Source organism: Cuculus canorus, chromosome 4 (assembly GCF_017976375.1).
Source record: "Cuculus canorus isolate bCucCan1 chromosome 4, bCucCan1.pri, whole genome shotgun sequence".
Lineage (NCBI taxonomy): Eukaryota > Metazoa > Chordata > Aves > Cuculiformes > Cuculidae > Cuculus > Cuculus canorus.
In genome coordinates, this window is record NC_071404.1 from 55,346,149 (window position 1) to 55,373,369 (window position 27,221).

The 27,221-nt window shown below is 39.9% G+C and overlaps 1 protein-coding gene across 2 annotated transcripts in view; it reads right to left on the reverse strand.

The window, feature by feature from the left end:
- Positions 1-205: 205 nt before the first annotated feature.
- Positions 206-27,221, reverse strand: part of PAPSS1 (3'-phosphoadenosine 5'-phosphosulfate synthase 1) — a 53,878-nt gene continuing 26,862 nt past the window's right edge. For both annotated transcript variants that reach the window (XM_009564990.2, XM_054065103.1), the window contains exons 8-12: positions 26,851-27,056; positions 17,728-17,863; positions 15,269-15,537; positions 11,368-11,597; positions 206-1,208 (exon numbers count right to left, since the gene is read on the reverse strand). In XM_009564990.2, the coding sequence (XP_009563285.2) occupies positions 1,070-1,208; positions 11,368-11,597; positions 15,269-15,537; positions 17,728-17,863; positions 26,851-27,056 (980 nt within the window). In that variant the 3' untranslated portion in view covers positions 206-1,069. The remainder of the gene's footprint in view (positions 1,209-11,367; positions 11,598-15,268; positions 15,538-17,727; positions 17,864-26,850; positions 27,057-27,221) is intronic.

A 27,221-nucleotide genomic window follows, 5' to 3' on the forward strand; every position in this document is an offset into this window, starting at 1 on the left:
TACATTTCTATGTTTTCCCTTAGCAGTTAATGTTTCACATATTTAATTAACCAACTTCAGGATTTTCGAAGAATCCCAGAAGAACAACATGTGCTTTGTCTTTCAAGCAAGCAAAGCTGAACCAAGAGAAGAGGATTACTGTTTGCAGACTTTGAAAAACAGCCAGAAAATTAACCTCAGGACTAAGTATTTGTACCACAGGAAATGCCAAGATTGAAAGATTTGTTTTATTTTTCTTGCAATAATTAAACATGAATTCAAGGTTGGTCTGTCATCCTTTTTTTGAAGTTGTAGCAGGCTGAACAAATATAACTGAAACCAAAAACTGCGAAGTTCTACCAAATGAAATAAAACATTCCCCACTGATACCTATGGCAACAAGCACATCAGTTCAAAGTGAAAACCAGATATTTTCTATCATTCATTACTTGGCCATCTTCACAGGTCCACAGCAGAACAGAATCACCAGACAACTCAATCAATTCCAAAACTAAATAAAGAAAGCAAAAGTTTAATTAAACATTTTAAAAGTCTGGGGTTTGATTACACGTAATGAGAAATTAAAGTTGAAAGCTTCTGGAGATGATCATGAGATAAAGATGAGAATGCTTTTATAGGTGTTTTAAAACTCATTTACTTTTTAAATTTATAGATAATCTATCAATAGTTAAGGATCTAACCATTACATTTTCTCCTACAAACTAATAAAACCAAACACTACACAGCAGTTTAAATAACATATGAAAAAAGCTGCATCTATTTAACATCTGCAGAACTCATAGGACAGAGGCAGTAAAATATAAAAAAAAAGACAAGAGTTAAAAATCCTACTGAAAGAATATTAACTGTAATAAAAGAGAAAACATTAAAACCAGCAGCTAGTTAGGTGCCAGGACATAATAGAACCCATAAGGACAGGCGAAGAATGATGCTAAGTTAGGAAGAAAGAGTCTGTTTTCAGAGAACTTCCTGACAGACGCCACAACAAAGCAACATGAACGGTGACTGTGTGGTCCCCTTCTCGTAAATAAATCAGGCGTCTAAGGTTGATCTGCAGTTAATAAGAGGCCTAAGCCTTCTCCAAGGATTTGTAGTATTCTGTCAGCACAGTCCAAGCCTTAGGAGCCATGAAGCCTTCCGGTGGGTTTTGTCCTTCTCGAGCCAGCTTGCGCATGCGGGTCCCCGATATAAAGTCAAAGTCTTCATGGCTGAGAAAGTAGGAATGAGGGTAAGAAGGGAGAGGAGCGAGGGGAGGAGAGGGGGGAGATAAAAAGAACACATTTTAAAAGCAGGCAAAGTTGTTCATACTTTTTCTGCTTTCTTGATACTTTAAATTTCTTCTTAGGAGTATAATGCTGTATAGCAACCGTCACTACCAGACATTTGGCCAGCAATGCCAGAAAATCTCTAGAATATACACCCTCTACAATATTCAGCTTAGGTAACTCCTGAAGTTTAGCAGCATTGTGCAACAGATCTCCTATGGACCAAACTGAGTTTGTGTTTCCATCTAGCCTGGCTTGCTTTCTATGAGGAAATGAGGAACTGCTGTTGAGAGAGAACCAATCTCCTCCACCTTCAGTCTCAGCCTTCAGCCAAGCAACAGCAGCCATCCTATTTCGCACTCCACCCTGCCAGGGCACTAGACCAGCCTATGCGCTGGTTGAAGGCAGTCATTCCAGTGTCGCTAGAGAACATGAAAAAACAACACTCCACACAATCTGAGTGAAGGACAGTGTGCAGGACAGAAAAAGTAAAAGCCTCAGAGTTTAGGGGCAACCTCTGCAGCTGAGCTATTGCAAGCCACTGAACATGCATATACATATATATGCATACCAGTAACATAGCACAAAAAGTTCAAAATAAAGAAAGAAGCAGGGAAATAGTAAAAATACCTTCCCGAAAGACGTTCTTCCCTAAAAAAAAACCAAAATTCAATTGGACAAATGCACAAATGAACCCAGATAAGGATTGTTTATCATTGTTGACATGACAATCTAAATTAATATTAACTTCTCAGATATGTGGTCATAAGCAGCAAAAGCTCTACAAGTTAAAATCTTACTCCTCACAGGACTGAAACGGTAAAAGCAAGATGAGAATGCGAGCATTCTACCAAATACTCTAAAGCAAATTCTTAAATTAAATATGCCATTTTACTTGTGCTATTTGCTCAATCTGCAACATGTACACATTGCTCATTCTTTCCTGTTTGAAATAAAAGTCAAGCATTGATCTCAGATGCACAAGCCTTAGAAATAAGAGCCAGGTCTGTGCATCAGAGGGCAGAACTTGACTTTAAGTGCTGAGATATGCTCAGCAGGGTATGGAAGTTAGCAAGACCTAGACAGCATTCCACAGTTCCCTTTCACAAAACCTCTAGCTCCATAACTTTTTTATTTTGATTATATACAATTACACTACAGCACTACCATACATGCTCTTTTCTTACTGCCCTCAATTCAGGACTGTGGCTTCCTGAAGTCTCACAACAAAGTAAAAAAACCTACTGTGCTTCAATTCTGCAAAATCATAAATCACAAAAATGAAAACTTAAAGTCAATGTAAGCCAATGGGAGAAAAAGTTGTCACCACTATTTACAACACCTGAAAAATGTGTTCCTTGACAGAGAGATGGCTACGGCTTACGAATACTGCTTGAAGGTAACTCAGGATCTTTGCAAAGAACTGTATCTGTAAAATATATGTGGGCAAGAGATAAGCCTGGTTTATTCTAGCAAAAAAAATTCTAAGTCTTCATGTGATCAGAAAAAGAAAAGTAAAGCAAGTACTATAAAGTTTATCCATGTGTGGTTTTCTCCACAGTGTGGTATGAATACTAAAGTTTTTTACTAAAAAAAAAAAAATGATAGTTGCTTTAGCCCCCTCTCCCCCTTGCCTGTTAAGTTTACAGTAAAGCACTCAACTTCCTCTCTTGTCCCACAAGAGAAATAAAAGTACTAAGACAATAAATTTAGATATGTCACATAAGCTTGCCTCATTAAGACAATTCCTTTAGCTTGTTATCCCTGAAAAGCAGCTCTGGGAATCAGAGATATCAAGAAAGAGAGAAACATGAAAAAAGCTAAGAAGATCTGTAGAAACTATAAGAAAATGAATGAAAAACATGAGCGAGGATCACTTAAGAAACACTACCTTCACAGCATCTCATAACATTCCTAGAAATGTTTCAACAATACTATTTAGAAGTGCAAAAGTACTAATGATGCCCTCTCATTAATCCCAAGCTTCTCTTTTTTTCATAAGATTTTCTTTGAAAAAAAAACTACCTTAGCTAGTAATCACTAAAGTGACTCAAATGGAGCTTTGGCAATATACACTGTATGCTGAATCAACACAGTAATTTTTGCCCTTTTAAAAATTACTGCATTTACAATTTTATTGTTTTCAGTTTAATCTCCAGTTTCATACCTAAAACAGAGTGTTTGAATAATGACTCAATACTCCTTGTCTTTACAAATGGTAAAAATAAAATATCTTGAATATCAGAATCCAAGCTTTCGGCTAAGCCGAAATACCTTATCATGACTGGCACTGTGGTGTGATGTGAACCACGAGTGTTTTGAAATAAAACAGATCAGCATGAGTAATTGATTTTGTGGAAAGAGAAACCAGAAAGAAGAATCAAGTAATTTTGCTCATAGTGAATTTTGAGGATATTAGGAGTTACTCTACATGAAAAGGATTTGAACAGAACATAAGAGGGGAAAACATTTGACCATTAAATCTGCTATGAAATGTAAATGCTAAAGACATCCAAATTCCATTCTTAAGTGAGATTTGGAATGACTCTCAATGAAACTTAACCCAAGTCTTTTCTGAGCACGGAATTTAAGCCGCTTTGAAATTTTTACTTAGTGGCTGCTGGCATTAGCTTTCTTTGAGCCACGTTGTGTGTTAATAAAAGCTCGTAACATTGATTTGACCTTTTACTACCAATTGAGATTGACCAGAATTGATGTAATACTTTGTGCCAACACAATTAAAAGTATTCTCCAAAAGAAAGAGGAAAAAAAAGGCAGAAATAAATCCACAACAAAAACTTGTCAACAGAAAACCAGTCTTGAAACATATTTAATTAATACTGGTATTTTGCTCCATGGCAAAGCATCCTAGAACCCTATTACATTCACAGTGTGGAAAAAGCCTTATATACACACACACTATGAAACATCCTTACTTAGGGAAGACAGGGCCAGGCAGACAGAAATTATGTAACCTTGCTGTGTTCTCACGCATGCAACAAATAAGAGAAAAGGAATCTTTTCTTGAACTTCAGATTGTGCCCTCCTTCCACACACAGAGCCATATACAGAAACCCATAGGTGCATAAGATAATATTTTACATTTCAAAAGAAGAAAATGATTCATTCAGAATAACACAGGAACAAATTTGTGCTGTTAATTAAAATTTAAACTATTCATAGTAACTGAGCATGAGACTCAAAGGACACTACAAACCATGCAGAGTATTAAGAACTCACACACCAATTCATTCATTTCTTTCTTTTACAAAGACTAATGTTATAATCTGTTAAATGGGTTTTCCTTTTTTTGTGCATTCAGTAGTTATTTTTTACTGTACAACTGAAAGTGGCCCCAACAACAACAGCTCCTTGTTATGATCTCAAACACGCTAAGAATATGACACCAAGATTTCAAAGCCCTTACAGTTCTTGTGACAAAACAAAGAAGCTATCACCAGTTTTCAAGTGCAAAACAGCTGCATGAAGGTGCCTACAGTCCTACCAAAAACCTCTGCCATATCTCTGAGCTGTCAGTACAGTACCTCAATACAGTGACTGAGGAGAATATTTTTTCCATTTCAATGGAATTATTCCCTATTGGTTTAATTGAAGTATAAAATATATTCCATAATTTTTCACTTGTGAACACTAAAAATCAGTCATAATCTTGGAAACCCTGACCTGTTAGGGTATCTAGCACTGTGCAAATTCCCTTCTTGGAATTCCCCTTCATCCTCTGTCAAGGGCAATGCCTGGCACTTTCAAGGTCTTCAGAAATCACTCTTAAATACAAGACTCATTACGAAAGTACAGACCATTTGTTCATAGTATTGCCTATTCATAAAAAATACACAGTTTGGAAACAAATGTATGGAAATACGACAATAATATAACTTATTCACCCTAGTCTGGCTTCAAAACAACTGTCATGCTCTACTCTACTGTTGAAGTTGAAGCCTGATTAACTCCTAGGACAATTCACAGTCTCCTTATATAAATTTCATCCCTTTAATAGCCGTTCTTCTCCAATTCCACACTTCCTGAACAGGATCTTTCATAAGGTGAAATCGAACTCTATAAGCCTTTTTAGAAGAATTTTCACTGAATTTGTATTTGCCTTTGCAGCACCAAGTCATGACTTACACCACAACTCCTACAGGAACAGAATGTTGTCCCTTACACTGTCAGGTTTTTGTTATGTCAGTCTATGTTATACCTTGGGAATGCTCCATGATGCGGAATGAACCAGCTAGTATCAGCTAGGTTCAAAACCTAACTGGCCATGAACAAACTATTTGTGAAAGTAAAATATAATGATGAGATTAATATTAACCCATGCAAAGCAAATAGTTCATCTGCTGTGAATGAAATCCCTTTCTGACTGGCAGGAGGGCTTAAGTCTTCTGAGCTGCTCTAGGTTCTCAGTGTAATCTAAATGATAGGATCATAGAATGGTTTAGGTTGGAAGGGACCTTAAGGATCATCCAGTTTCAATCCCCCTGCCATGGGCACAGACAACTTCCACTAGCTCAAGTTGCTCAAAGCCTCATCCAACCTGGCCAAGTACAAGATGCTGTACATGGGCAACCGCAAGCACAAATACAGGCTGGGCAGAGAATGGATTGAGAGCAGCCCTGAAGACTTGGCGGTGTTGGTGAATGAGAGGCTTAACATGAACTGGCAAAGTGCACTTGCAGCCCAGAAAGCCAACTGTATCCTGGGCTGCATCAAAAGAAGTGTGATCAGCAGGTTGAGGGAGGAGATTCTGCCCCTCCACTCTTGTAAGACCTCACCTGGAACACTGTGTTCCGTTCTGGAGTCCTCAGCATGGGAAAGACATCTGTTAGAATGAGTCCAGAGGAGAACCATGAAGATGATCAGAGGACTGGAGCACCTCCTATAGGACTGGCTGAGACAGTTGGTCTTGTTTAGCCTAGAGAAGAGAAGGCTCTGGGGAGACCCTATAGCAGCCCTCTAGCACTTAAAGGGGGCTTTTTATCGGGGAGTGCAGTGATAGGATGAGATGTGATGGCTTCAAGCTGAAAGAGGGAAGATTTAGATTAGATATTAGGGAGATATTTTTCACTATGAGAGTGGTGAGGCACTGGCACATGTTTCCCAGGGAAGTTGTGGATGCCCCATCCCTGGAAGTATTCAAGGCCAGGCTGCATGGAGCCTTGGGCAGCCTGACCTAGTGGGAGGTGTCCCTGACCAAGTCAGGGGGCTTGGAACTGGATGATCTTTAAGGTCATTTCCAACTCAAACCATTTTATGATTCTATGACTTTTCCACCTTCAGGTTCCTTAGCTAGTCTCACACCTGATCTTCTCCTACTGTGGGAACATCTTATTCCCCCAGTCCCTACCTTTGCCTTCTGTAACTTGTGCAGTGTGTGTTGAGTGAAGACTGAGTCAAAGAATTGTATACTAACGTTAACTGAGTAAGGAGGACAGTCAAGTATGCTTATCTATGTCTTCATCACTTTAAAAAACAGGTATCGCACCAAACAAATTTGGGAACAGCATGTACTTAGTTGGAATCCCTGTCCTGTAAATATAACTTCATAGATTAAAGCAGTCCTGACAACCATATTGAAGGTCTTGGGAATAAACTATGTAGCATTAAAATCTCTCCTATTCACAGATACCCATTCTTCATTCACATTTTACATGAACAATCTGCTCCAGTAACCTTGCTTATGGGTTCCTTTTAGCCAAAATGATCTCATTGGTTTTCCTTCAGTACAAAAAAAAAACAAAATCCATTTTTCCAGACACTGTTGTGGCTTTTTTAATTGCCAGAATAATTTCCTTTCTTAATTGAGTTTTTTCTCAGCAGCAGTCTGTGGCTGCATTTTATAAGACTGCTCTCCTGTAAAGAATTGGGAATCTCTGCTCACCCAAACAACTACTATTATTAAGCCACGATACCAAATTACACTTGTCTGTGGTAACCGTTTGAGAGGCCCTTTTGGCTGGAGAAACACACTAAATGTTTTTCGGAAGGGATTTCAGCATTGAGTAGGAATTTTTTCATGGGTGCTGTTGTTTCTTCTTGGTTGCTTTCTCCTTTGGTTGTTTTTTTTTTTTCTTTTTTACAGTACAGTCTAATGGTGGTTCACAGATCAGACATTTGTTTGAAATTTCTCCATTATAACTAGAATTATTTCTATAAACTTTCCCAAAACATGTTTGGACATATTCAATTATTGATCCAAAATTCTATGAAAGCTAAAAGGGTAAAAACTATGATAAGCAAAGGACTGTAGCAATATTCATACTAGTTTCTATAAGTATTATTTCTTCAGAATCCTATGCAAGTGGAAATGCGCAAACTTCCTACAGAAACTTACATTAGGCTTGCTATGTGAATTAAGCAACAGTAAAAAGGGAATTTTCTTCTTTATTATCCTCATTTTGACCAAAGGAAAATAAAACTAAGTTAAATCTGCCTGTGCTGCTGTACAATCATTTCAAAAGCATTCCTCAAATCTCTGTCCTAAATCTTAGTTTTAGACACACCTTTTTCAAAAATACATTTTAAAGTTGTGGCTCCATGAGGTGCTAAACCTAGTTCTAAGATGTGCAAGAAACAGATTAAAAATTGTGGTGCCTTTTTGAGGTAAATATAAATAGTTTCAAGTCACTGTTTTTTCACAGGTCTCAATATTTTAAAGAGTAACTTCAGCCAAACAATTTATACAAATTAAATTTTGTGCACCACTTTACAAATACAATTGTTGTGCAACCGGTAGAAAGGCTTTTACATCAGCCTTTTCTTAACCTCTTTCATCACACACAACGGTCCATGATTATCCCTGCATACAACCAGGACCCTCCCTGCCTTGCCTTACAAATGGAAGTATGTGTAGATGCTTATCAGACATCCTTCTGGCAGCTGGATCAAGGTTTTGGTAACCTCTCACCAACAGCTAAAGATTCATCCCCCCGTTGCCTCCATGGCTTGGGGTTGCCTTCAAAAGCAGAAAGACAAATCACTAATATCAGCAAAGAGCCCAACTGCAATAACCTCTGCATGTCTTTGCTGTCAAGCCAGGTATGGGTCCAACTCTGCCAAATGAGAGAAACACACAAGACAGCAGGTGGTGTCCATTATGGCTTCTCACGAGCACCTTCCCAGACAGAGGAGTCTAGGAGGCCTGAAAGAATAGAAGAGATGACCATTCAGGGAGAGAATAACTACTTCAGCAGCTAAGACAGCTGCTAAGACAGCAGCTCGGTGACAGCTCAGTCCAAGGGAAACCCACTTGCCATAACCTTCCATGCATTCATTAGTGGTACAAGTTCTTGAACTGTCTAGCGGGCTGTCAAGTCTCCAACTCTCAAAGAACTGAGAAAGGTGCAACAGAAATCAAGTTACCCATTTCCAAAACAAGCCAGACCAATGCTTCTATACATACTACCCTCTTTCCCACATTTCCATGCCATGTTTTTTACCAGGTAAGTGGTGAGCTCAGGAAAGATTTCCATGAACATCACTACTTCACACCCAAGGGTCTTCCACCAGTACTAATACTCACATATGTCCAGACAATCCTTTATTCCCTGCCATCCACCATACAGAGTCAAACACCACACGGTGCCAGAGTCTGCCACATTTTTGGTGTTACACAAACCATCTTGAGATGCAGTCAGTTGCACCCATCCAAGCTCCAACTCTGTCTAGAGCCTAACCACAGTGTTCTTTCTATGGAACAAAGGCTCTCTCTTCAGGGAGTTTGCATGTGTCCGCATTGCCACCTAGAGGATTGCTGCAACACTCCAGTCTACCCTCTAGTTTACAAACAGTATCCAGGGGAGGACAAGACAAGGGGTCTTACGTTCTGACAGTAGCAAGACAAAACTGCACACGAATAGTAGCATGGTCTATTTTCCAAGACAGTGACAGAAACAACAACAACAAAGAAAACACCTCAAACCAAAGGGTCCCCACAAGCACGATGATAATAGGGTGCACATAATCGAGTCTGTGACAAAAGGCAAAATCTGTTATCACAGATCTTCCTTTTTTTATCATGAGAGATGTTCAATTTTGGTCCTTGTGATCTAAATCAAATCTATCCTGCTAAGAGTAGAGGATCAATGATCACAGAATCAATGTTTTTCTACAAAGACTTTCTGTTCCTTGTAATGGGAATTCTGTCCTCTCACATTGCAACTCCCCTTCTATTACAAATTATTAATAAGTGACAGACCAGTATAACTATTTCGCTTTAATCTTTGTGCATTTATCTTCTAAAACTCGCTGAATTACTTGGACAACAAACAGGACAAATACTCATAGTACCTACTACAACAGCCTTTTGACCCTTATGTTAAAATGTAGACAAGTTTGCATAAAAGTAGCGATCTTGACCTCACAATATAGTTAACATGTACAACAATGAGGAGTTCTAGATGCATCTCAAATAACAAAAGGCACAAAGGTGGTGAAGCGTTCAACAGCTAGCTAAGAGGCAATAAGTTCAGGAAAATATTTTAATGTTGTATACGCTAGGAGTATCCTTCCCTCTCATTTCTCCTAATGAAAATACCATATGTAAGCATAGGTCTGATCTGTTGCTACTGTCCAAAGTTTCACTTGAGATTAAAAAAAACACTGTGGCAATGCCATCCAAGGTGAAGTTTCACAGCCCTAAGGAGAACCTTACACTGCGAATGCTGCCTGTATGGGAGGGAGGAGGAAGGAAGAACAACATCAGCAAACTACAACTGCTAAATAAGCCTCCCTGATTAACTTCAATTTTAAAACATCTGCAATGTAGAAAATCACGAAATTTCTAAACACTTATGAATGTCCTAGAGTAATACACAGTGAAACTACTTTAATCCTTGTTGAGTTTCAATATATTTGCTTTTATCATGGTCCTTATGAACTCCAAATAACAGAACATGCCATAAAATTATATTCAGTTATGTAAAAGACAATAAGACTTTGCTGCTTTTAAAAATAACAGCAGACTAATTCAGGTCCTTGGAATTTACTGCTGAAATATGAAGTGGTTACATAACCTACAATCAAGCTTAAGCTTACCTACTAATAAACATAATACATGGTAAGAAAGACAGAAGCTGAGGAATAAAACTTTTTGGTTGATTGCCACAAGACACAGTGACATCCTTGGAGACTTATACTTAGATTAACTGCAGCATAAGCATCTGAAGAACAAGAGATAAGAGATTGGTTCATTTTTACAGATCAATCCATCCCATTCAAAGATGAACTGTGTGGTATAGACACATTCCTTCAGTTAGAAGCAGTAGGAAATTGTCAGAAAATAAAAAATACAATTATTTTTAGAAAAATCATTTTCCTTGACAGTTTGTATTTCAGTACAAATTTCAAATGCAGTTTGACGTAGAACAAATGTACAGTTCAGTAATCTGAATAAAGAGGCCTGAACTAAAATGACAAGTCACCTTCCCAATCCTACTCATTAGCACCACAGCAACACACACACTGAGTTTTGGATTCCACTATGCTACACAAGTGAAAAATAATATTGGAACATGCAGAAGGCAAAATTACTTGTCCTGTAACTGGATCAAAAAAAAAAAAAGAGCTGAAAACCCTAATACGCACAGTGGACTTAGGGCACCATTTAGCATTATTGTTGAGCAGAACAAACAGTGATTTTTCACCCGCTTTTATCCACTGTCTTCTCCCTGCTGCACTCTCTTATTGTTTCTCTTTCGTCATATCTGATGCATACTTGACACCTGAGAAGCAAATTTAGAAAAATAAACCAGCAGAAAGCTAATCTTTCAATCCTAATAAGTAGTATATTTTTCTGTGGATTTAGCAATTAGCGTCAACATGTTTCAGAATTAGAGGAACTCCAGTATCTGGCAGGAAAAGGGCAGCTTCCAGTGGCAGTCAAAGTTGGATCAGACTAGTTGTGCTGTGAAACCCCACTCAAATCCTGCTGAAGTCAAGTTGTCTTTGTAATCTAAAACCAGATCTAAAACATTGCCATCTTTGAGCAATATGAATTTAGTTAAAAATATTTTCTTATGTGAGAGGCGGCGTAAGAAAGCAGCTATTGCTCAAAAAGTATTCAAATGAAAATACAACTTACTGATCAGAGTCATAATAATCCATGCACTTCTTTTTCTTATTATAAGCTGCAACTCTGAAGGGTACAATTTCCAGTGCTCGGAGGCCTGGAGCCATTGTCAACACTTTGGCACCATGGGTTGGTTCATACAGATCTTTCCCGGTGTCAGGGTGTGGCACCCCTGCTGGATCTCGCCCTACAATGTAGAAGTTGGCTCCTGCAACCATCCGTGATCTACAGTGCCACTGAACCTAGGACAGAGACAGGGAAAAACAGGTTTTACAGAAGAAAACAGTCAAAATACAACCCTTAAAATGTGCACACATTGTACAGTTACCATGTTTTTGCTAATAAGAAATTGTTTTTACTATGGAGCCACAACAGAACAAAGAAGCAATTATGTGAATCGCCAAACTTACAAGTAAGACATAATACTCTCTTGTTTCATTTGCACATCAGGATACTTTAAAAGTTAATTTAGTGCAGAGTTTGGAACAGTACAATCAGTGCAAGAAAGATGGAGCTCATCCATTTCTTAGCTCAGTTCTTCCAGATGTTGTCACCCTCTATCCCTTTCCTTTTATATAGAAAGATTAACACGAAAGCAGCTGTTTTGGGGACCTTACAGGGATCTGGCTGCATGTCATTCTATTTTAATCACAGTATTTTCTCTAGAAAGGCACTCTGACCAATAGGTAGCTACCAAACATCCCATCAGAAGAAAGACAAGGCAGGCTACTTCAACATAGTGTTCGTGAGTAATCTAATCAACCTATCTACACATGCAAAAAGAAAAACTACTCATCCTCAGCATTTTCACCCAGTGCATGTGTCAAGATTGTTGTCGAGGCAGGACTTAATAGTCTTTGTCAATATTAAGACCCAAAGGACATAGAAACTAGATACATACTACACATAAATGCTTGGAAAAGGCTTTCAGAGCACTAAGACTACCGGTTTATACCAAAAGCTTCCAAGATGAAAACTGATGAAGCAACTCCAGCTTTGGTAAATACTTCGTCACTTTTCCCTGATCATTTTAAAATAATTTGATTCTAACACATCTATATGAACTGGGGAGGAACCCATGTCAAAATCAGAAAATTTAGCTTTACCGAAATTTTGCCTGGATGCTAGTATTGGAAGTATTGTAAATACTGACAAACAGCTTTACGGCATTATGTCAATGCACATTTTCAATTGAGTGGTTTCATAATTAATGATTTTTACTTTTTTCCTTGTAGTTCAGTTACTACTGAAGGTAATATATATATATATATACTTTAAAGGAAATTTCACACACAGACTATTCAATCATCTGCACCTTGCAACCAAAGAAATCCTTTCAAGTTATTTAAAAATGCATCTCTTACTAGATACAGTTCAAGGATTTTTTTTTTCTCCCAAAGACTGTTTGCAGTATTTGCTGGATTCGAGACTGTTAGATATGTTACACTTATGACAATTTTCAGATATTGCTGTTGGTAAGTTTTCTTAATTAATTTTTATAAGTAATGTTTTCAATAGAAAATTTAACTGTACAGTACAGAAAAAGTAAAATAAGTATTAAATTACATCACTTCAGGAAATGTCAATCTGTTCTCATACCGATAGGTACTTCCCTAAAAGAACTGTTATAACTTCTATACAACTCCCTATCTGCCAAAGGGTAGGCAGAAAAAAAGTTTTTAAAAAACAGAAAGTATATAACAATAGTTTCTTACATGTGCAGCCTCACCTTCACACAAAACTAAAAGGGCCTAACCAGGAACTACCTACCTAGTGTAAAAATAGCTTCACAATTTGAACAGTAGTAAACATCTGTCAAATCATCGGCCAAGCACTAAAGGGGAAAGAAAAAAGGGGAGGCAGGAAGGGAAAACCCCACAAATCACAGGACAATAGCTACCGCCACTACCCTTGCCTACTGCAAATCTTACATAAAATAAAGTAATTGTTTTCTATTTTAGCCACTGTGCATGATGTTCTATGTTAAAAAGCTTTAGGTAAGAAGCTCAAAAGTGATTTCTCAAAACAGCAACTAACTCTTAATTCTACATTCGTTCTATAATTAATCATTACAGTAACCATTCAAGCTGGAAGTTTTGCAGTCAGTATGGACACAGTTCTATAAATCAGTAGTCAGATAATGAAATTAGGAACCGGTCATGAGGGTACCATAATTGGTTTTCATCTTGACCACAGCCAGACATTACACATAATGATTCCACTGTTATTCAAGCATACAGGGTACAATGGGAGCATCTGGATGCCAGTAATTTTAATATTTATGTTACAAGCACAGAGTGGAACATACAAATGAAATTTCAGCATACCACAGCAGCTAGCAGAATATTTTCTGAAACTATTCTAGGGCAGATAAGAAAATTCAGTTTCATGTTGTCTTTTGGACAACAGCAAGTAAGAACTCCACCTTGAGTGAGTGAAGCTATTTGACTAAGACAATGTAGAACAAAGTAAACCCCATCTTTGAGACAAAAGTAGTAGCTCTTATCCTATTTCTATACAACCATACTACTTCAGAACCTATTGCATTTTGATAGCAAATTTTCCCTTCTACAAATGATTCTTTTCTTCCAAGGTAATTTTCAGGAATGATAAAAATATAAAAATGCTAAATTTATGCTTATGAAACATGTCTATTAAAATCTTTACAGACTGGAAGGCCACATCCATCCTGTAGATAACCATACTAAAAGCTGCTTGTTGTTATGTAAAGCTCTTGTGCTACAGAAACAAATCTGGTACCCACGTATTTTAAATTGCCTATGGAAAATTATTAAAGGAAGAGTATACTTTATTACTTGGCTATAAACCTTACTGTCAGGCTGTACTCTGAGGTCACTGGGAATGCCATACAAGTTAGAAGAAAACTCTTATTCTGTTCTAGGGCTGTGGATTTTGTTCCTCCTCATCTGCTCATGAATACAAGACTGAAGTAGAAGATTTCTGTCAATTCTCACAAAAGGTCTGTGGGGAACAGTACAAGATTCCCTACACTAACAAACTCACATGGGCTCAACTAGATAAGGTCTACAGTTTTTTCTCTGGACTGAAAGGCAATGCAAGCTCCATTTGATCAGCCAACTGGCAAGCATAAAATAAATGACACCTGTCTAATTTAACTTCAATGGTGAGATCTCCTGTCTATTAAAAAGCTACCACAGAGTTAACCTCTTGGGCCTAGTCAGAATTTGAACTTTCTGTGATTCATGGAGGAGGGACAAAAAGAAAAAAATATAAGATGGAGAACCAATATCCTCTAAAGGAATTGCCCTCAAATGAGGGCATTTATTCTCTCTGTTGCTTCCCACAAACCTCTCGGGATTCTACCCCAAGATTTGGCTTCTAAACAAAGTGTTGCCAAAGAATTATTTCATGCCAAAGAATTATTTCATACAAAAGCCTTGGAGCAATTCTCTCTGAATTAAGTTTGTGAAAAAATAAACAAAATTTTGGGGTTTTTTCCATTTTTCCTAACTTTTGTATAGCACTCCCATTTACAAAGTTTTTGCTTTACAGTCATAAAACTTAAGTATCCTAACATTCAGAATAACTATATTGTGGGTTAACAGATCTTATAATTCCTTTTCAAAGAGACTGTAAAAAGGGAGGAAGGATTAATTCAATACCATACCCTTTAAACAGTAAGGAAAAAGCACATAAATCCAATATGGTCTCTCACAATTTCCAGCAAAACCATCCAATACAGAAGTTTCTTCAGAGAAGAATCTTCTGGTTGTTGACAGAGGGAGATTTAACAGTCTGGCTTCCCAAGGAAAATTAGTCTCTTCCCTCCATTAAAAAAAACCCACAAAGCACAAACATCAGGCACAGCACAAAATACTTCAGAGCACTATCAAGGGGGTTTTGTTGCATTTTAAGCTGTTCATGCATTTACCTCAGTTGGTCCAGCGTACATCATGGGGGAAGGGAATATAGCCACCACTGTTGTTTCTGGGTTCAGGATTCCCTCCTCCAGTACTGCAGCATGTTGCTTCATGCGCCACATGAGAGGAACATCATCCTCCTTTGTCCAGCCGCCAAGTGGATGCAAGAGTAAAACTGGGCGCCGGTAGCCACGCTCCAAAAGCTGCTTATGAGTATCCTGCATTAAAAGAGCATGGCCATTGTGCACTGGATTGCGTAATTGGAATGCAAAGACAGCATCTATGGAGAAAAAAAGAAGACAAAAGAGGTTAGGAAAGCAAGTTATTTTATCAAGAGCTGAAAAATTATATGAGAATCTTCAAATAGTACAATCTTTCCTCTGAACTCTATAAAAACAAAGTATAATAGTAGTAGTTACAGGCCATTAAAAGGTTAGTTTCTACAATAGCTATAATCTTCTCCTTGGATTTCTCACTTGCATAAGCACACAATATTAAGTTAAATTTTAAGAGGAAATCAAACTATGACACCTGTCTTAAAGGCTTGACGTATCATCAAGAGAACAAAAGGACGTTTGTAACAAAACAAGTAAAAGCAGATTTAATGTGCCTTAATAAGTCCCCTTCATTTAAACAGCTTAGCAGAGTTTATGCACAGTAAAAAACAAAGTAAGACTGACTGCTATTTCCAAGTATTACAAGCCCTTTGACAAAAAAACCTAACACAACCAGGTTTTCTCCATTCTGCTAATTAAGATGAACTAAGGCACCCTGCAAGATAGCAAAATCACCTTAACTGAGAGGTTTCCCAATAGAGAACCAAAGAAATATAGAGAAGAGATTGTTTTCAGGTATCAAATATATCTATTTAGGACCTAGCTAAAACAAAGACTTATCTCAAACCTGCAGATCCTGGAAATACTGACCACACTGAAAAAAGACAGGAGCTCAGGAGCAACTTGGTTTGCATTCTTGATGTTAATCTTTTCCCTCACACTTCAAAGTGTTTAGCAGCTGCCTGCCAGTTGCTGCCACAATGAAGGCAGTATGTTTGACTTTCTCTGCTTTATGACAGTACTCAGTTTCTTATTTATCTGCCTAACACAACTGTCTTAGTAAGAAAAACAGTTTTGTTTCTTCTGCAATATAAAAATTACGAGCTAACTGCTAGCTCTAACTGTAACACATTCCAATTACACCAGTCTACTTGCATTACTGTCATAAGCTTTGCTCCCCAGAAGCAGCATGAAACAGATTTAAAAATAGAAAAGCATGAAAGCTCAGCATTCAACCATACCTCTAGGGTTTTAGCCAAACGTGATAACTTTTAAATCGCTTTCTACCACATATTAAAATTATCTTTTCTTGCATTATTAACATGGCCAGTATGCACAAAAATATAAACTTCAGAACCTCAGGCATTACCAGATTCTCTTGTGTATTTAGAATCATAGCATCATAGAATCACCAGGCTGGAAAAGACCTCCTGGATCATCAAGTCCAATCATTCCTGTCTGCCACTAAACCATGTCCCTGAGCACCACATCTACCTGTCTTTTAAATACCTCCAGGGATAGGGGCTCCACCACCTCCCTGGGCAGCCTCTGCCAGGGCCCGATGACCCTTTCTGTGAAAAATTTCTTCCTGATGTCCTGTCTGAATCTCCCCTGCTGCAGCTTGAGGCCATTCCCCCTTGTCCTGTCCCCTGTCACTTGGGAGAAAAGGCCAGCTCCCTCCTCTCCACAACCTCCTTTCAGGTAGTTGTAGAGAGCAATAAGGTCTCCCCTCAGCCTTCTCTTCTCCAGGCTGAACAACCCTAGTTCCCTCAGCCACTCCTTCTAAGACTTGTTCTCCAGTCCCTTCACCAGCTTCGTTGCTCTTCCCTGGAAAGCTTCAGAGCCTCAACATCCTGCTTGTAGTGAGAGGCCCAGAACTGAACACAGAATTCAAGGTGCAGTCTCACCAGTGCTGAGTACAGGGGCAGAATCACCTCCCTGGACCTGCTGGCAACGCTGTTTCTGATACAAGCCAAGATGCCACTGGCCTTCTTGGCCCCCTGGGCACACTGCTGGCTCATGTTCAGTCACTGTCAATCAACACTCCCAGGTCCTTCTCCTCTAGGCAGCTTTCCAGCCACTCTTCCCCAGTCTGTAGCACTGCACAGGACTGTTGTGCCCCAAGTGCAGGACTCGGCATTTGGTCTTGCTAAACCTCATGCCTTCGGTCTAGGCACAGTGGTCCAGCCTGTTCAGATCTCTTTGGAGCCTCCCTACCCTCCAGCAGATCGACACTTCAAATTTAGGCAACGCAAGGATCATAGAAATTAATACTCGTAAAAGGCAAATGACGCCACCTAAGAGAACATCGAAAATCCTCATCCTTGAAACAATGCTAGCCCCTGCGGCATAGAGGCAGCAGGCATATAGATAAATCTTTGCAGGAAGAAATAAAAGAAGAAAAATTTACCTACCGGCATTCATTTCCTTGAATTTCTGCCTTAGTTCAGCTGGAGTGAGACGGTATTGATCAAGTCCATCATTCCAATAAATACGATCAAGGACCTGTAGATCCCCACCTACAAGCCAGTTCCCTTGCTCCATAACCATCTAGGAAAAGAAAGGAATATTCTTGTCAGGATTGGTTGTCAGCTTCTCCTGAGCATCCAGAGCATTGCAAAAGGGGCACATCTTTACCAAAGGAAGAGTTTCAGGTTAATTTGATTTGTCAGCCTTAAGTCAAGCATATTTTTACTTTTTAAAAAATAAAAAAAAAAAAAAAAATCACTGGAACACAGTCCAGACATGTTATACCATGCTGCAAGGGAGATGCACAAATCTTCACTAGGCATATATCTTTCTTTCAAAATAAAGTACTTTTTTAATATATAGAAATGCAAGTAGCCAGGATTCTTAACCAACATTGTTAGACAGCAAAAAGGGATAGTGGCTGGAAAGCCTACTGTGTTAAGTACAATGAAATTGCACACTTTATAGATGTTAGTCAAAGAAAATGCAGTTCCAGTATCATTCTGGTCCGAAATAAAGTAACAAATAAAACAGTTCTGATAACCTACTCCCCCACTTTAATTAAAAAATAAAATTAGAATCTTTGAAGTAGGATAGCTTCTGGATTTGTTTCATGTTAGGACTTTACCAAAGCAACATATATTGTACGCTCACCCATTAGAATTCTTTTGATATCCAAATATCAATATCAATAATTATGACAAACTGCTTAACATTGTAAATTTCTGAGAATGCATATGTTTTTGAAGATGGAACCACAAAAAACTTCCAAGTTTCATACATGTTTCCAATACATGTTTCCATACATGTTTTTAGCTTTATGTAATTTACCAATGACAACAAATGTCAATATAACATAAGACATTGCATACTAAACCCACAAGCCAAGATGTTACAATTAAGTGTGGATTTTTCCATTTATTTCTGCTTTGAGATAGAGGGCCTGCTGGATCTAAATGATGCTACAGTCAACATCCCCTTCCCAAAGAAAATGCCAGACTTTGACCTCTTACTAAGGTGGGGGGGGAGGTGTGATAAAAACTCTGTGATAAAAACACAGTAACTCCCAGGCATCCAAAGATTTCTGATTAATTTCAAACAGCCACTAGATTCACAATACTACTATGCACACGTTCATATGCTGTCATGATACTACTATACACCCCAGTACAGACATAAGAACAAATCACAGTTCTTCATCTTCTACATTTGTTTCAGCCACGTCACTCTGTAATTGCTAATGCATTATAATGAGTCATTCAAATCTTCTCTGCATGAGATTTTCTTAGAGTTTCTTAAATTTGTGCTGTTTTCAATAAAGGGGTAATCTTATGTTCATCAGCACAGAATGTATCAAAGGCTTTGAAAATCCTGCAGAACACTTTTACTCGTATATAGCAGGAGATGTCTTTTTTCAGATACAAATCTGGACACAAGTAAATGGATATCATTACCCATTAATTAAAAAAAAAATTACAAATTTATAAAATAAGAAGTTAAAAAATCCATAGTTTTCACATATGTATAACTTCTAATTATACAGATACTTTTAAAACACAATGGCTTTCCCTTTTTAAGGGCAAGCTCACAATCTGAGGTTTCTTTGATTTCTTTATATCTGATTTTAAAGCATAGTTGTAAAGAAAAAGATACTGTAGAGACAAACAGGGAAAGAAACATTTTTTTGGTTCTGCAGAGTGAAGATGCAACATTTACATCAGTTTGCTAAACCAAACACAGCACTGCAACGAGTACGTTACAATTAGAATATTTCAGCATGACATATACATAAGGTCAAGATAATAAAACATATTCAACACAATGGATGGGAAATAACTCCCCAGAGAGTTATATTATGAACTCTCCAGGAGCAGGGACAATTTCAAAAGCATTTAAACCAGGCAGTTCTCATGTGCTCCACATGCAGGCTGGAGTCTTCTTGCCTTCACAATGCATATATCGGCCGATTAGGACAGTTTTGATGATCCATCTGGCTACACAGAGGCATGTGTTTCCTAGGCACACTGGAAAATAAAGTTCCTTGTTCTGTAGTACAGATTCTACAGTACATTCTAAACTCATTTCACGTGCACATATGTCATTGCTTAGCCCCAGGCCAGTAACAAAAAAACACATGGCTGCTTAACTTAGTGCCAAGCTAGTCAGAAAGAACCACATAGGCACTTGGTTTTTAGCCCTGAGTCAGCAACAAAACAACCACAGCAGCAGCCAGAAAATAAAAGGCACAGTTTGTGGGTTGGGATAATAAAAATTTAACAGAGCAACAAAGGAAGAGAAAGTTACAACAACAGTAATAGTAAAGGGATATACAAAATAGGTGACACACAATGTGAAGTCACTTACTGACAAGAAATCAGTACCTCACTGCTCCTGATCTGGAATCCTGAGTTGTGCACCTGTGCCATGGAAGCAATGTCACAAGAAAATGCCAAGGGAAAACAAAAACCAAGCTGAGTCAGATGCCCTAGATGTGTCCTTTCACAGCTTCTTGTGAAAATTAACTCTTTCCCTGCCAAAATCAGGAAATTATCCCTTTGTCAGCTGTAACCAGGACATTATCCACCCATTATTCTGTACTATGTCACGCCCAGATCTTACACTTTCCAACTGGCCATCATAACTTTTCCTATCTCTTGATATATGTGTGTATATATATATATACACATACACAGACACACAGGTATCACACCCATAGTCATGGGTCACCCCTTCAAAATATCCATTGAGTTTATTTACTCCATGGCATTGGGCTCTGTCTGTCATAACAGTCATGCAGGACAGGAGAGTGTGTGTGGTGTTGGATTGTTGCATGCTGCATCTGGAGCTTGTGGCTAGTGTATCTAGCATAGCTCTTGTCCATGGTCTGAAGATGCCATCTGGAGGAAGTTGCGAGGTGCCAGCTGTTGAAGCCATTTCTGGTTCCATCACCACTGCACTTTGCTCAGTTTTCACCAAAGTACATTCTTCACTGGTCTAGGTGATCCTCACTGTAATACGTTTGATATGACATGTAGCATTCACAGAAATTATGACATCCAATATTATACAGCAATTAACATCACATAGTGCAAATTATTGGCTACTCTCACCCAAAATCAAGTCCCTTTGAGGTATACATTGGACTTGCTCATCTTTCCGCCTCAGCCACTGAGTATACTCAGGTCCTTGAGGAAAAGCAGTCCCGTGGATGGATTAGCTTTTGCCTGAGGCAGGACTAACCCAGACTGTCTTCCCTAACATTTTCTTCATGTGCACCGTGGGGACTTCACCCCCTTCTACAGCACACAGTAGTTTTGACTGGGCAAGATGAGCTCGATCGGTTGGCCCTCTAGAGTTAACTAGCCACATGGCTTTTGTTAAATATGTAGCCTAGTGTTTGAGGGTCTCACCACTCATTGGTCTCAGTGTAGCTTTTAGCAGTCCATTGTATTGTTCTTTTTGTACGTTTGCAATATATCCACTCAATGATGTGCTCTTCGGCACAACTGTCTATGAGGTTGTTTCGGAAATTAGTCACATTGTGTGACTCAGTTCTTTCTAGGATGCCATGCCACAACAAGACCATCTTTTCAAAGCCCAGGATAGTGTTCTGGGACGTGGCATGGGGCACTTGATATGTTTCCAGCCATTTGATGGCTCCTTCCACCACTGTAAGCATATGGCGTTTGCCTTTGCAGGTTTGTGGGAATTTGATGTTATCAATCTGCCAAGCCTACCCATGTTTATATTTCAGTCATCATGCTCCAGACAACAGAGGCTTTAACTGCTTGGCTTGCTTAAGTGCAGTGCATGCCTCACATTCATGGATAACCTATGAGATAGTGTTCACAGTCAAGTTCACGCCCCTGTCATGAGCCCATCTACATGTTGAATCTCTTCCTTGATGGCCTGAGGTGTCACGGACCCAACAAGCTAAAAACAATTCACCCTTATGTTACCAGTCAAAATCCACTCGGGCCACTTCAATCTTAGCAGTCTGATCCACCTGCCTATGTTTTGATGTTGTTCAGTGGCCAAACTCTTGGGTATGTGAGCATCTACATGATGTACTTCTGAAATCAGGTTCTCTAACTGAGCCACAATTCTCTTGCCACATCAGGGCAGCCCAGATGGGTTTGCCTCTTCACTGCCAGTTGCTCTGCTTCCATTGCTGTGACCACCCCCACAGGGTACTGACCATCATCCATGAGTCAGTATAGAGGTAGAGCACTGGCCTTTTTTCTCATTCAGCAATATCTGAGGCCAGTGGGATGGCTTTGGCCTCTGCAGTCTGAGTCTTTTCACCTTGTCCTTCAGCAGCTTTTGCAACTCATCATGTAGGACTCCGCACAGCAGCTTTTCACCTTCTATGTTTTCCAACAATATGACGGGACTCATCAATGAACAGGGCATACAGCCTCCCTTTTCTGGCAGTACACCATATGGTGGGGTCTCTTCAGTATGTGTTAGCTCCTCCTCTAGCAATATTCCAAAATCTTTGGCTTCTGGCCATGGTCACTTACAAGGCTCCTGGGAGACTCTGGTTTCCTACCCAAGCCCACTGGATGATCAGCACGACCCACTTGCTCCACATATCATCAGCTGCATGATGTGTAGAGACAACATCCCTTTGAACATCGAGCTCAGCACCATTAGTCAAGGTGCTAAAAGGAGATGTGCTTTAGTACCAACTACTTCCAAAACAGCTTTAACTTCTTCATATGCTGCCAATATCACTTTTGCAGTTGGAGTATAGTGGACCTCAGATCCTCTACATCCCCAATTCCAAACCCCTAGGTGTCAGCCTCAAGTATCCTCTGGTGCTTTCTGCCAGAAACTCCAGATAGGACAAGTCTCCCCAGCTGTGGGGTAGGGCATATTCTTCACATCTTGTCCTGTCTGGACTGGCAACAGCAATCTCCCATTTAATCTGTTCAAAACATGTCGTTGCTCAAAGCGCTATTTAAAATCATTCTTCTTCCAGGTCACTTGCTAAAGAGAAAGTAAAATCAGTAAAGGAAATCAGACTGTACTTAGAAATACACATGCATCCTCCCAAAGCCCACAATGCCTAACACAGTTTGTGTTTCCTTTTTGCTAGTAGGTGAAGACATAGCTGCTATTCTGTTGGTCACATCCACAGGGATCTGATGACACCCATCTTGCTACTGTTTTCCTAAAAACAGGATGTCCTGCACATGTCCCTTGACTGTACTTTGTTTTATGGCAAAATTAGCTTTCAGAATGATTTGAACTACTTTGTTCTCTTTCTCAAAAATTTCTTCTGCTGTGCTGCCCCATACGATGCTCTTGTCAATGTACTGCAAGTCTTCTAGAGCTTCACCTTGTTCCAGTGCAGTCCAGACCAGTCCACAGCAAATCATGAGGCTGTGTTTCCACCCCTGGGGCAGTTGATTCCAGGTCTACCGGACGCCTGTCCAAGTGAAAGCAAACTGTGGCCTGTGCTCTGCTGCCAAAGAGGTTGAGGAAAACACATTAGTGATACCAGTTGTGGCACACCACTTGGCTGCCTTCGACTCCAGCTCACACTGAAGTTCTAGCATGTCCAGCAGAGCAGCACTCAGTGGTGGCGAGACTTCATTCAGGCCATGCTACTCTGCTGATAGTCGTCACTCTCCATTAGATTACTGCATTGGCCATATGGGACTATTAAAGAGTGAGTGAGTCTTGCAGATCACTCCTTGGCTCTCCAGTCAACAAATCAGCTTACGGATGGGAATCAGAGAGTTTCAGTGCAGTACTGCCACCAGTGAATTGTGGTAGCGATCAGCACCTGTTGTTCTTTCACCCTCAGTAACCACACAATGCCAGAGCCCTGTGAGAGATCAGGTAAGGTAGACAGCTGTTTAATTTCCTCTGTCTCCAAGGCAGCTATACCGAAAACCCTCCAGTACCCTTTTGGGTCTTGAAATACCCACTCCTGAGGCAGTCTATGCCAAGGATGCACAAGTCTTCTGGGCCAGTCACGACGGGATGCTTCCGCCACTCATTCCCAGCTAGGCTCACTTTACCTTCCAATACAGTTAGCTGTTGGGATTCCCATGTTACTCCAGAAATACAGATGGGTTCTGCCCCTTTATAGCTTGATGGCATTAAGGTATGTTGCACAATGGTGTCCACTTGAGCCTTATACTCTTGTGGTTCTGAAGTGCCAGGCCATCCAGTCCGTATAATCCAATAAACCTGGTTGTCCCCTCTCCTCCGTCTGGCTGGAGGCAGAGCCCCTGTAGTTCTGGTCATAGTATCCACTGCTCACTTCTTCTAAAAATGACTTAAGTCCCTTCAAGAGTATCAGAAGCTTTCTATTCTGTCTGGGAAACTGCCTGTTGGAAACTAGAGCAGCATTTTTCCTGGAAAAATCCCCTTCTGTGATTGTTTTTCCTTGCAAGCCAGGTACTTGTGCTTCTAGGGACAAGGCAGGTTTTCGATCCCACTTCCTCCTTATCCTCTCTATGGTCATGCAGGTGAAACCACACAATGCCTTCGTAATTTGCACCCTAACTCTTGAGCAGAGGAACACTTGTTTCTAATAGCAGAGACACTGGTCCACTCAGGTGGGAGCAGGGTTTATCCTCTTTGAGTTGCTGGACTTCTTGGGACAGTTTCTCCACACCCTCCTCTTTGAGTTGTTGCACTTTCCAGAACAGTTTTTTAAATGTTTTCGAATTCTTTGATAGTCTTTCCACAGTAAAGACACAGTCCCATAGGCAGGAAGAGAGACTTCCTTTGTATTGCTAGAGTTGGCCAGCCAATTCATCCACTGTTTGTTCCTTGCTGCCTTTCCAAGACATAACTGCCAATAAGTTGGCATACAATGATGGTGCACACCATAGAAATGTCTGCCACAGGGGTCGTGTGCATTGGACTTCATCTGGATCTTTGGGTAACTTCTCATTATCAGATCATTATAAATCACCTCCAGCACAGCTAACTCTAACAGATACTGGATGCCTTTCTTTACAGTGGTCCACTTGCCTGGGTGAAATGTAACATATTTCTTGAAGAGGTACCTTATCTTCATGCCTTACAAAAATCACCTCTAGAGGCTGAGTTTGTGTCTTTTCCCTCAACTGCCCAGTCAATGCCCCCTTCCCCAGACAGGGATGTCAGCTGCTTGACTTCCCTCGCCTCTTATTCCAAGCTACTGGTCCCTTTATCCCAGCTTCGGAGCAGCCACATAACAATGTGCATGGATGGGGGCTGAAGTATTTTCACATATCTCACGGCTTACTCAGGGAGAGGGATCTGGTGATTACCTCTGGATCTTCTTCCTGTTCTTGTGAAGGTCCCACTAAGTGAAATTATTTTTTTGTGTATTTCTTCTTCAGTATAGGGGTGACTGATGCTGACATGGGTTGGTTCTCTGGTCCAGCTGCTGTTTCTATTGCCAGAGTCTGAGTAGCCACAAGACATGCCTATCACATTGTCGCCTGACCCAGAGACCCTCTCTTCCTTTTGGGGGTGCTGAATAGCGTTAAACAGGGCTCAATACACATGGGCCAGGCCCCAGCATGCTGCAGTGATGATTTGTGTTGCTTTGGAATTGCAAGGGTGGCAGCATACTTCTTCCAACTATTTCACTAATTTGTCAGGATTCTGTGCTTGTTCAAGGGTGGGTTTCTGAAACACTGGAGGTGCCCACTGTCCTCGGTACTTGCCCACACTATCCCACACACCCTGTCACTCATAAGTCTGTAGCCTCAGGGCAGATCTCTGGGTGGCATCCTTACAGAAATTTTTTGTAACCCTAAACAAGACCAGAAACACATTCAGGACACATAGCAATAAGAGCAATGGCTTGAACTGCCTTGAACATCCCAACGATATTCAGAATTCTCAAGTGCTGTTGTAACTGGCCTAAGGAAGCAAGCCAAAGAGTGGGGGAAAGTATCCCCCTGTTCTCCTCATAGATCGGGTGTGATTACTAACAAATTCCGAGAGATAGCACCCAAGGTTACAGAAGTGACAACAATGCTGCATACAAACACCAGCTGAACCTCACTGCCAGTGATAGTATCATATCATAAGCAGATATAACACAAAACAATGTGATAATCCTGATCTTTCTCCCAGATTGCAAGGATTTACATAACACAACCATCTGAGCAAACACATCAACATTGTGACCAGCAGCTATTGAACTAATATAATGAATGCTTATAACAAATTTGTTTTACCACGCTCTGGTCAGATCTGTCATTATCCCAACCCTTCTTGCCCCACATTGGGTGCCTAAAGGACTGTTGTGATTTAGCCCCAAGCCGGTAACAAAGAACCACATGACTGCTTGGGTTTAGCCACAAGCCAGCAACAAAAGAATGACAGCAGCAGCTCACTCACTCCTGTCACCTTCTGGAGGTGGAGAATAAAAAAAGAAACAGTACAACTGGCAAGTTGGGATAATAACAGTTTAACAGAGCAGCAAAGGAAGACAAAAATACAACAATAATAAAAGTAAAGGGATATACAGAATGGGTGATACATAATGCAAAGTTGCTCACCGAACGGAGACCAGTGCCTGACTGCTCCTGATCTGGAATCCCAAGTTGTGCACCTGCACCATGAAAGAATAAAAACCGCACCGCAAAACCCCAAACTCAGCCCACCTGCACCAAGATGCCCAGAGCTGTGCCACCCCACCAGCCACCCTCATTGTATATACTGGACATGGATGGCATGGAATATCTAATTGGCCAGTTTGGTCAGCTGTCCTGGATGTGCCTTTTCCCAGCTTCTTGTGAAAATTAACTCTTTCCCCACCAAAACCAGGGAATTAACCCTTTCCCAGCCAGAACCAGGACAACATATTGACATGATACTAAGTGCAGATGATTCAACAGCTGCACAGAACAACAAAAAAAAAAAAAAAAATCACCTTTGTTTCTGCTCAAATGTTTAATAAGTTCTCAAAGTAGTTTTGCTGTTGAAATACACCAGTCAGAGACATGAGCTTCACTTAATTTGGAGCTCCACACAGAGCACAGCTAATAGGAGCTCCACATAGAGCACAGCTAATAGGACCAGATTTTCAGCTTTTAAACGTATACCTTGATATAGGGGTGTTCCTTGCATGTTGTTCCCCACTGCCTAGCACAGCGTTCCTCTTTCCTGTGCTCATAGAATTCTGGATTACGGAGAATGGCCACACGGCGACCTTCATACACCAGTGCAATTGCTGTACATCCGTCCAGTCTTTCTTTGTCTTCTTGAGTAGCTGTTAGTACTATAGGCACTGACAGATTAATAACTCCCCCTGCAGAGTGAAGGAAAAAAAAATGCAGCCCTTATCCTTAGTAATAATATCAACAATATTATGAAAACCTACTCTCCTAACAAGTTTGAGTCCAGACTGCAAGTGCACAACAGTAGTTCAAGTACTTATTTTAACAGGGGTTAAAAGCAACTTATAGAACGTACC